At 41.7% G+C, this 12,157-nt stretch overlaps 1 protein-coding gene across 3 annotated transcripts in view; it reads left to right on the forward strand.

The window, feature by feature from the left end:
• Positions 1-1,289: 1,289 nt before the first annotated feature.
• Positions 1,290-12,157, forward strand: part of Dcc (DCC netrin 1 receptor) — a 1,097,715-nt gene continuing 1,086,847 nt past the window's right edge. For all 3 annotated transcript variants that reach the window (XM_046419457.2, XM_058571333.1, XM_058571334.1), the window contains exon 1: positions 1,290-2,132. In XM_046419457.2, coding sequence (XP_046275413.1) covers positions 2,042-2,132 — 91 coding nt within the window. In that variant the 5' untranslated portion in view covers positions 1,290-2,041. The remainder of the gene's footprint in view (positions 2,133-12,157) is intronic.

Consider the following 12,157-nt stretch of genomic DNA (forward strand, 5'->3'; position numbering starts at 1 on the left):
TTTTACTTTTCCATAGCAGGAAGAAATGGACAGGACTAAGGATTGGAAACACTCCTGTCCAGTTTTAATGTCATGGGAATTTTCCTGGTGGTGATTTGATCCATATTGTTCATGCCTGCCCCCTCTCCTTTCTAAATAGATGTTTACATTTTATCCTCTCACCCCCTGGTGAATTTGAGAGAATGACAAGAAAGTGTGCAGAAGAGAGAAAAATGAATAATGTAACACAATGACGAATGAGAAAAGTTCAGCTGAACATCTTCAAAACAACATTAACCAAAATGGCGCATCTCTTCATCATCCTTTCTGGCCAAATTAATTGGTTTCCAAGTTTGCCAGTTCAGCAAAAATATATGGCATGTGTGTTATCCAAGTTCCACCCTAGCACGTGTGAGGGGCGCAAAGATGAAAGACATACAACCTCTCTGCTCAAAGACACTGGAGATCTCGCAGTAGAGACAAGATATAAAAGTAACTCAAAACAATTTCCTGAAAGTTCTTTCCTGTTCACACCCTGCTTGCTTGTGCGCTCTCTCTCTCTCTCTCTCTCTCTCTCTGTATGTATGCACACTTCACTCCATATCCAGGGGCTGAAGAAGTGTCTTTGTTGTTCTCCCAGAGCACTTCCTTATTACATAGACCATAGTGTGTTTATCATGATAATTTATAATTATCCATTTATGCTCCTCTCTCAACTGATTAAAAAAACCCTGGAGGACAGTGAGTGAATGCCACTAAATCTCCTGTCCATGTTTCCTAGGAGCCATCAGTACACAGTATATATGTGGAACATACGAAACATGGTTAGTACTTTTAAATATGTTGAATCACATCTGGAAAAGAATGAAGACAGGTGAAATAAGATCTTTTACACAAAGAGGACCCTAGCTATTATGTCAGGAAACAGCGGTCTGGGATTTGGTCATTGTATTTCTGGATCTCAGTTTCCCTCTAGTTTTAGAAGAGAGTTGCATTGGGTGACTTTTTTTTCTCCCCCAAATGAAAACCTCTCTTTTAAGTAATGCTGAGGGCAAGGAAGGACGTAAACACCCTAGCCACTCGCTCTAGCTTAAACACCCACCTAGGTTTCACAGTCATATAAAAATAATTTCCTGAATGTTGCGTGTCAGAAATGATTGCTGCAAAACACACTCATGGTGTTGGCTGGTTTCATTGACAAAAGTGACTTCCCACGCCTGGCCCGCAGAGGGCATCCCTGCGCATTGATATGTAGACCAGGCGAATGCAGCTGCTGGAAGCCTCCTCCGTCCGCTCTTTTTTTTTTCCCTAAGCCTTCGTCTCTCTGCCTCCAACCCCCCTTCGCGTGGAATCTTTGCCTGATCCAGTTCGTTTCCCTCCGGTCTCCACATTTTCCCTTCCAGCCCTTCACTTCTCCGGATCAATGGATAGTACGGTTCCAACTCCCAGCTCACACACCGCTGGCGGACACCCCAGTAACAAGTGAGAGCGCTCCACCCCGCAGCCCCCCGCCTCTCCTCCCTTGGTCCCCTAGCTCTTGGAAGCAAAACGAACAGCATCACCAGCTCTCGCGCGGATTTTCCTCTTCAACTTGACCCAACCGACGACATGGAACCAGCCTCAACCTTTTAATGCCCAGCCCAGTCACAGGATTGTTTGCCCTCTCCTCTGGGTCCCTCCTGGATATTCTGTTTATTGATGACTTGCAAGCCCCGCCGAAAGCTATCTTCCCTTCTCTTGCTCCCTCCCTCTCCTTGAGTTACTTTACCCGGGCTCGGAATCTCTTGGACCGAATGGAACTTTTTGCTGCCTCGTTTTGCTGCTGATTCCCTCAGTGGACAAGGAAAAAGGCTTCGGAGGCAGAAGAGGCACAGGGGAGGTGGAGAAAGAGGTGGAGGAAGAGGACGAGGAGGAGGAGGAGGACGAGGAGGAGGAGGAGGAGGAGGAAGCCGAAGGGGCTCGGCGCGTGTGTGTGTGTGCATGTGTACATGCGTGTGTGAGTGCATGTGTGTGAGTGCCGCCGCTGCCCAGGACCCCCGGCCCCGAAGGTGTTGGCTGAAATATGGAGAATAGTCTTGGATGTGTTTGGGTACCCAAGCTGGCTTTTGTACTCTTCGGAGCTTCCCTGCTCAGCGCGCATCTTCAAGTCACCGGTAAGAGGTTCTTTCCTTTCTTCTCGTCGCTCGCCCACCCTCTTACCCCTTTTCCTTTCTCATTTCATTTGGCGAGAGTGGAATTGGGGTGGAGGTAAAATAAAAAGATATTCGGCGCTCCCTCTGTTCCCCATTTCCTCGCAGATGGTAAAAGACAGAAGACTTTTCCCCCTCCTTGGGGGCGGAGGATGTTGGCGGCGGGGGCGAGGGGCGCCTCTTCGCTCTTTAAAAAATCTAGTGCTTCTCTCATCTTTGCTTTTGCAAATACTTGGCTTGGTTTGGAGAGCGGTCTGACTGGGACAGGTGATGGGGATGTCGTTGAAAGGAACTGTGTTGGATCCTTAAAGCCTTAGAAACCTGTGAAGGGGAAGGCGAATTGGAGAACCGGGAGCAGCGGAGGAGGAGGACATTGAGGGGTCTTTGACGAAGTCTGTGCGGGATGTAGCTGGTGGGGTTGACTCGTTTGTATGTGAATACATGCGCCTCCTGGTTTGGATTTTTGGACTTGCTGATTGAAAATCGGAAAAGGGACAGCTAATATGTTTGGGTAATTCGGAGGAGGGGACCTTGGTACCCAAGGAAGCGCAGAGTTGTCAGGAAGGAGGGAGGTACGTTTTAGGTTATTTTAATTTTATTTTTAATGGTGAATGCAGTTCGCCAGCTAAGTCTCCAGATATCTCCAGGATACCTCCAAAACTCCGTATGATTGATATTCTGGGGAGCCAGCCCCTGGCCCTGGTACTTGGCAAACGCAGTTTCTAATTGAAAATGGCAAAACTGTTTGGCGACTGGATTTGAGCGAAAGCCGGAGAAAGAGGGATCCAAAGGGTGCTCCAGGCTGCTGCAGTCTTTGAGTACAGACCTGGAGCCAAAAGAATAAAAAAAGCAAAGTGACACATTATAAGGTTCACTCGTTTTGCGGAACTTCACCACAAGTAGACCGGCGCTGGGGTACTGGGGGCAGGCCTAGTGGGGAGGAGAGCCTCTGGCTGAACATTGAAATCCCTTAGGAGACGACCTTTCCCCATATCCACAAGAAAAGAACATGCAGGAAGGGACCAGGCTTTGGGTAGGAGCGCCCCAACCTGATCCTTGAAAATTAACAGGGAAAAGGATCAAATCTGAATGGCCAAGTCCCCAGCCTCCCTGGAGTCCTAAGCTCTGTCTTTCTTGTCCCCGCTATGTGCTGTGCGGCCAACGGTTGCGAACTGGAGCACAGAATGCGCCTCTTCACGGTAGCTAGGGATTGAGGCAGTCAAACGCCCAGCCAGCCTGAAGCTTCCCAAAGCCTGGCGCGGCCACACGCGGGCAGAAATCCGTGTGCGTGCACGCGCACTCCATCCTCACCCTCGTTTGACCAGAAAGAGCGAGAGCGGTGAGTGTGTGTGTGTGTGTGTGTGTGTGTGTATGCGCACGCGCCTGTGGTGCGCGGGTACCCGCAGCCGCGCGCTCTTATGCCCAGGATCCCTCCTCCCCCTCGGGCTGGTTCCCTCCTCCCTGGCTTCTCTCTCCCAGAGCTTTGTCCTCTGCAATTATTCCTAAGGAAGGTGGGCCAGGGAGCCCATCCTCACTGTAATAAATAGGTGTCTTTAAAAATTATCCTCCTCGCGACCCGCAGACGCTGCTGCGAGGCATAGAACTCTGCCTCTGTACAGAAAATTGACTTGCGCTCTTTCTGGCAGGTTGGGAGGCCATGGATAGCAGAGGGGAAGTTCAGAGGGGACATCCCTTGCTAGGTAGGAAGTCTGCAGAACCAAAGGGGACTGAAGGTCTGAAATGCCCTGGCTGAATATATTGCATTGGTCAAGGTGTACAAAAATGGACAATGTCCATTACATGACAGTATTTTAAAGCCATTTCCCAAGTGACTTTTGTCTGGAAAAGGTTGGAAATAGATGAATGGCGATGGATTTAATATTTGTTTTATTAATCTCTAAATTAATTGACTATCCCCCTCCCACTTAAGTTGCTTGTCTAGAGACTTGTCATCATTTATTACTACTTTATTTTTCTTTTTAAAAGTTTATCTTCTTAGATTAATTTGTGCCTGAAAAGCAGATGAAAATATATACATACAAGGGATATGCCCATGGATAAGCTTGTCCATCTTTATCTTTAAACTTCTCTATGCTTCTAAATCCATTTCTGTTAATTGCAAATGAATTATGGTGGCCTTTGCACAGGTCCCAGGACACAGGATTGTGCACATTAGAGATATGGCTATGTCACATCACTCTGGTCATCTTTGCTCATTAATCTGAGTGTCACCTTTTTCTTAGTAGCAAAATCCACTCTTTGGGAACATGGTAGGAATTGGTGATAAAGAAAGCATAGTTCACTCTAAGGAAGGACCAGTAGGAGGTGCCCTTAAAAAGGCCAAGCCTCCAGTTTACCAGTAGTGTAATTCCCATTCAGCAGAGTGTTTAAAAGACTTTGTTGATTGGTAACAAAGGATTACAGAGACTTGCACAAAGCATGGGACCCTTTCCCACTTTCTAGGTAAAGTCTGAAGCTCCTGTGGATTTGTGCAGGATTATTATGGCACAACTGAGGGCATCCCTGAACACTGTCAGCATAAGGTGAGAACTTGATGCTGAGGTCGGAGGACCATGGCTTTTAGCAGGCTCTTGTAAAATGCCATCTTCTATGTTTGGCATGAGTCCCAGGCAGAGGCATCAAGTAGAGTCTCAGAATCTCAGGTAAGATGGGAATTGTAGATGATAGATGTTAATGAATAAAATAGGAGGTATGCCCATCAATTAATTAATTCTTCAAGTATGTTTGTATTATATTCTGTTGAAATAGTTTGTAAGTTTATGTAGTCTGGACCTGATGAAGTAAGGCTTGCTGCTTTCCCCCATCTACCACCTTTTTACCCACCCAACCAAATCAGGTCACTTCCTCCATCTGGGTGTGCTGTTAAGTGGAGGGAGCATGGCAGGACCCGAGTGCCCCTGGGCAGGCCAGCAGTCCACTCCTCTGTTGAGTGCTGCAGTATAAATCACCAGTGACCTGTCACAGTATCCATTTCCCACACAGCAGCAGCTGCCCTCTGAGTTATGAAGCATGGGAAACAGCCACCACATGTGTTATGTGTGAATATATTAGGCTTAGTGCATTTGCTTTAATGCTCTTAAAAGCTGGGCTGGCTTGAACTGCTGATAGGCATTTTTTTTTTTTTTCCCGGGGAGAGATTTATAACTTCTCAGTGTGTCTGACTTACATTTATTCCCTGGCAAGTTAACCTCTCAGCAAACTTCCTTGTTTCCATTGAGAAGGAAGAGCTTCAGTTCTAAATTCCTGAATGGACCTCTGCTGAAACTTCTTCCTAAAGTACATTTCTTTGCAGGCTGCAGTATGGTTTTCCAGGCCAGCAGGACACTTGACAAGAGTTTGGGGGGCATGATTTTTCTTTTTCTTTTTTTTTTCTTTTATGGAGGGGGATGTTTTTACTTATTTCTGGAGAGGGAAGAGATGATACTGTGCCTTCTAAGGAGATCCCAGCACTCCATTTGTTTGTTGAGCATTTTTTATGAGAGAAGTGCTCCTGCTTCCTGGCTTGCATCTCCTGTTGCATGGATCCAAGGGTCTGGGATTCTTCAAATGCAAGAGTGGTTTTCTCCTGGGATGCTTCCAGGTGCACCAAGTCAGGTCATCTAATCTAGTGTGACCACTGTCCTTTGGAAACAAGCCCTGAGTTAAATCTCGACTTCCTGGCCAAAACAGTTGTATGTTTCACCTCATGCTGCCTGTTTGAAGGCAGTGCTGAAGTTTCCAAACTGATGATCTCTTTCTATAACAGAATGTGCCTTAAGATTACACTTAGCAAATATTCTTACTATATTTTTTTGGAGAATTGGCCATTCTAAACTTCTTCCTCATGCTTTTTCCAGTCAGTATAATGATAAGAAAAGAAAGCAGTTGTTTGGGAGCAATGTCTTAAACTAAAACCAAAACACATATACACAAAGAAGTGATGATTTCTACCCCCGCCCCCATGCTTTCTCCTATAAATATTTAATTTTGGGGTTAATCGTGGTAGCCCTCACTGTGTAAGGACAGTTGTTATTGCGTTAGTGACTGAGTTCTTACCTGGCTAGAGCTCTCTCCAGTTTTCATAGTTCTGGCTCACAGTGTTGTCAGAAACTCACATCAAACTAGAATCACATTGCTCTCTTTGGATATTTGTTACACAACTACCAGCTCTAATGATAAATTTTTGATGGATTAATCTATCTCTGATGATAATCTCTTAGATGAACCATATGCATAAATTTCACATGAATTTCAGGAAACCTTAGCATTGCTTGAGTAAAAAGAATAATGAGTTAAACCCGCTGAGGATTGCTTGATTAATTAACTAAAGATAAAAAGTCACTTGGTTCTGGAAAAATACTGTAATCCCTAAAGTGGAAGGGTAAGTACTGTGCACATTTACAATTCATAGAATGCAAATGGCATCTTCTTTTTCGTCTTCTCTCTCTCCTTGTTCCATTACAATGCTGCAGAAAAGGATTTAAGAGTTCTATGAGTTGTCACAATAGTTACACCTTAATGAATCCTAGCTTGGGATCTCACTAACTCTGATTGAAGCACGCTGGATGAAATATTGACACAATGCCCAGTGAAATACACCTGTCTCCTGTGGCTGCTTCTTCTCCATGCCTGCCCCTGAAGGACCATAGTTCCTCTCTAAGCCATACAGCATCAGTACTGCCCCATTGGAGGCAGCCCAGGGAAGTCCTTCACACTGGGCACTATGTTTAACATGCTGTGGAACATTTTGCAAGGTAATAGGATTTTGCTGTGAAAACAAAATTTTAAATTTTTATGATGTCCCCCCCCCAACCCCCAGCGGAGAGTTAAGCTACACTCTGAAAACAGCTAAGTCCCACTGTTACCATAGTAGACTCAAACCTGTGGCCTTTCAGTCAGAATTATTGCAGTTCTAGAGCTCACCCCATTTTAAGTAGAGACCGAAGTGAGTGCTATAGGATATTAGTTTAGCTAAAGGAGGTCATTTGTTCACAAAGGTGTTACCCGGTTGGAATAACAGAACTTTAATTTTCTTCAAAGTTACTTTTTTTCCCCCCAGAAATCAGAGTATTTCTTAATGTCACCATAATTTTCATGGCATGGCATTTCCCTATGTATTTTAGATATATTCCTTCAAATAAGATCTCAGGTAAAGTGAAATTTAACTTATCAATAAGAAAGGATAAGCAACTCAGATTTTCCCTGCAGGCCAATAAAAAATATGCAAGATAAATGACATGTTATATATGCCAAGTGGGTAATAGCAAAAAATAAAATGCAAATTATTATGCACCTTTATAATTGCAGCACTCAGGTAAATTGCAGCACAATTTAGTATCACACTTTTGCTTCTCCCACACGAGAGTGTTGATTCCTTATCTTATATTTTTCAGGTTCTGCACTGTGCAAATGTGAATAAATACAGGTTGGCTGATTGATGATCAAAATTATTATAGTGCTCTGAAGTTCTTTGACAAATTTTAGCCTGAGGTTTTAAAAGCAAACCCCTTTAACTCGACTGTTAAGTAAAAATGTTTTCCTTGATAGTTTAGAAATGCCTAAACTATGTCCAATGGTATGGCCTAGAAATACATAATAATGCATATGATTGAATAGGCCTTTCTTTTCATTATTAATGGTAATTTGCCTATAGTCATACCAGCACATATTGCTTTTTATGAATAGTTCCAAACAACCATATTACTCACAACTCTCATTTCTTGAGGGAAAGTCTAACCAGGAAACACACAAATCATTCTGTATTTATTGATCGTATTTTTCAAGAGTCTATAGCTAGGGCATGACTTGAGTGGGAGAGTGTCTCTTTTCTGCTAAGTTCCCAGAGCCCAGTCCCTATAAACTACTTCTTAGTTTTGTTATATGCTTTAGCTTAATTTATCAAATCCAAATTCTGCGACTTCTTTCTTGCTTAGTCATTTCACATCCTCCATGTCGGAAGACCTCCAAGACCACGCACAATAATTCTTGTGACGGAACTGAACAGTGATGTTGCAACCTGGAGATTTCTTCCTTGTCCTTTACTCATCCTTTCAATATTGGTTCTTGCCAGAGGGCTACTCTTAAGAGGATCTAGGACAAAAATGTTCCGCTGAATTAATTGAATCTTTATGATGTGATCTAATGAAAATACCAACTTAGTGAATTGTGACCTAATAAGAGGTCTTATCAATATAACTTTATTCTGACTATCTAAAATGTTCTTAAAACCACATTTACATTTTTATAAGAGACTAAGGGAGTTAAGCAGATAATATAAATATTATTAACTCAAGTCATTGGTCTTAGTAACTGAATTTCTGGTGAAGCCCCAATATTTTTAGATTTCACAAGTTTCTCCATTGTCTTTTAGAAATACTTCTCCACTCAACTGTCTTTTAAGAAGTATGTAGAATATGATTTAAACCCATTCTTCATAGACCCATTGTGTCACTATAACTCATTTATTATATGATGTGATATTATCAGGATGATTTCTGAAGGTACTACATCATTTAGATGTTTATTTTTTCCATGAAATGACCATGCCTGCTAATTTTGTTTTATTAAGAATTTTATTTTGGATTCATAAAATACATTTTATGATACATTTATCTACTTCCTTATGTCCACCTGAAACGTCTCCCAAATCTTGTTGGGTTTGTTTTTTCTGTTTTTTTATTTTTTTCTGAGATTGTTGTTGTTGTTGTTTCTGTTTTAATTTTGACTAAGAAATAGGAGACAAAGTTTCGTTGAGATTGGATCTAAAGTAAAGTAAAGAGATTGGTCTAAGTCTGGACCTGAGTCACTTGATAGAGTCACTTGATAGAGATATTTCATTTTAACTAATGGGTTTGTAGCATTTCTGAAATTTGATATTAATTTGCACATCATTTGTTCTTTATGCAGCAAAATTTTTCTTATTAAATGAGAGTGTGGACTGGATCAATTCTAGTTATATTACTGGTTTCAACTTTATATGATTTCTTTAAATTATGAACTTTACATACATATATGTAAAAAATCCTAACAAAAATAAAGCAACAATTACCTATGAGCCCATTAGTAGTTTTCTGATCTCTGTGATAATGAATAGCTGTCTGCTGTAGAGTTTTGCCACAAATTCTTGCATCTTCAGTATGCTATTTTGCTTTGCCTGTACTTGGTTGTGATAAAAGAGATATAATGACCTGCATTTTGCCTAAGCATTAAGCATTTGAGATTCATCTATATGGATATGTATGACTGCATTTCAACCACTCTGTTGTATGATATTCCTTGGTAATAATTAACCACAATTTTATCCATTTTACTGTTGATAGACTTTGGGAACTCAAAATTTTGCTATTGTCAGTTATGCTGCTTTGAACATTCTTATACATGTTCCCCGGTAAAACTTTGCCATCATATTTAAGGTGCATACCTAGCGGTAGACTTGCTTAGTCACAGCAAAGACATCTTTAGTTTTAGAAGGCAATGACATATCACGTCTATTAAAACCCCCGCCAGGAACATATGAAAGTCCCCTTTGCTTCTTGTCTCCACGAACACTTGGTATTTTCATTTGCTTAATTTGCCTTCATCTGGTGGATGTGAATTAACATCTCATTATGGGCTTAATTTGCATTTCCCTGATTGCTAATAAAATTGAACATTTTTTCCCATAAATTTGTTGGCCATTTGTGATTTCAGCAAGATAATTGTTATTCTGTTTCTTCAATTGAGCATCCATTTGCTTTTACATGGAAATACTATTGGTGGTTATTTTGTTTCTCCTACTGAGCAACCTTTTGCCTTCAGGCACAGATGTCCTCAGTAGTCTTAACTTGTAGCAAGTTGTCACCTAATGCTGTATCATGTTCACTTTAGCCCAGGCTTTACTTCAACATCTCCCCAAAGTACTCTGATTTTGGTCTAGAAACAAGATCCTTAGCCACTGTAAGATTGATTATTGATTATACAGAGCAACCCCTACCTTGTCAGTATTCTGACTTATCCTGTTTCTTTGTCCATGTAGAGCCTCACTTTTAGTGAAACAGATGCTGGGGTGCCAGGCTTAATTGGAGGCACGTTATGAATCCCTTGAATATAATGAAACCAAAGAATGACTGAGTCATGATAAACACCAAACCTGAGTTAAAAGCCCTACTCTCACCATTTGATCTTGGGTGTGTTTCTAACACAGCAAAATGCATAGACCCAAGATCGTTGTTGGATTGATGGCATATCTGACTGTGAGGATCAGCGGGATCTCTTTGCTTGCACATGTGCACCCTCCTCTCCAGTTTTCGTTTGGGTTCATTATCATTTCACCTACTCCCATGGGGCAGGTTAATGAAGGTCCCTGGATGAAATAAAGCCTTGGATGAGCTTGGAGAGGGCTCTCTAGCGGGTTGCCTTCTGTGCCCACTCATTAGAGATGTGAGTCAAGGCTGTGACATCTAAGCCAACCCCCGGCACTCAGTCCTCAATCCATTGTTCCCACATCTTTCCTCAGCCTCGTGGGATCCCAGAAGAATATAAATTAGAGAGAAAATCTGCAAAGCTTTCCCTTTCATGTTTAATGTCTGGGCAGAGCTGTTCCCCGCAGGACAATTTCTAGTTATTTTCTCTTGCTGATTTGAGACATCTCCAGGGATTGTTTCTTAACTTTCCCTTGGGAAACTTTTCAGCACCAAATCAGTTTTTGTTGTTAAAATTTTATTTCACAGTTCATCTTAGATAGTCCTGTTCTAAATATTCTTCCCTGCAATCCTGTGTCTGGCTCCTGGTTTCTTTTCCTTCTTTTTAGTGACTCTGTCTCTTCTGTGCTGACGCATTGAATAATTCTAGCTATCAATCATGCTTGCCTTCCTCCTCAGTCTTCCCTTAGCCAGACTGTAAATATTTAGTTCATTTAATCCTTCCTCATACCCCTCCAGAAGCTTAATCATGTTTACTTTTCTTACCTGAACTCCCTCTAGTTTGTTTATATCTTTCTGGTAATCAAGGACCCCAAATTTAATGTGCTCTTCTAAGTAAGAACTCTCAAGTCGTGCATTATAAAATATAGATTCAGCATGGTCCATAATTTGTGGTATAGCCAGCTGTACACATTTTGTTTCCCCAAACTTGTGTTCTTATTTTCCAGGTAGGATTATCAATGCCTTACATAATCATTGAGGTATTATAAGGATCAAATAAGATCAAGTATTCGAGTCAAGGTATTAGTTACAGAGCATTTGCCTAGTGATACGAGAAAAGAAATGGAAAGTTTCAATGTATTTCTGCCCTCCAAGGGCTCATCTTTAAGTGGAGGTGACAAGCACACACACAGCTAAGTGGGATACAAGGCTGAACAAAGTGCTCATTAAAAAAAGAATGCAAACAAAGTGGGACAGACTGAAAAATATCAACTACAATGTTTATGCATTATATCATTAATATATTAATATTAGCCAGATGGTCTGAGGGAGATAATTCTCTCATCTCTGTATCCTTAGATTGATGGAATTTTAAAAAAAAAGTGGGTGTAAAGAGCTGTCAATCATGTTGAAATCAAGCTATAGGTATAGTAATAATGAAGAAACTGTGGACATCATAGTTTTTTTTCCCCCCGCAGATCCAACTGTGGGTTGTTATAAATACACCCCTTCCCTTCCATGGCCCTTTCCCCTCTATTCATTGAGTGTGTGAGGAACAGTATTAAGGTGGTGGCAGAGCTCATCCCAGTGAGATAAACATGCTAATTAAGTAAACATATTAACTAATTCATAATTTCAAATGAGCTAAGGCTTTAAAGGAAAGAAACTATTGCAAGAAACAGATCCAAAAAGCAGAACAGAGAAGGTTTCCTGAGGAAGCTGTGGTTGATTGATGCCTGAGGATAAGTTAACTTAGATAAGGAGGTGTTCTGGAAGGGAGAGGGGAGAGACAGCCAGGTTAAGTAAAGTGGGTGCCAAGGCCCTGTGATGCGAGGAAGGATAGTGAACCCCCAAAATATGCATGTTATC

The sequence above is a fragment of the Marmota monax genome, unplaced genomic scaffold, assembly GCF_021218885.2.
Source record: "Marmota monax isolate L192 unplaced genomic scaffold, Marmota_monax_Labrador192_F-V1.1 WCK01_AAM20220418_F8-fsc00088, whole genome shotgun sequence".
Lineage (NCBI taxonomy): Eukaryota > Metazoa > Chordata > Mammalia > Rodentia > Sciuridae > Marmota > Marmota monax.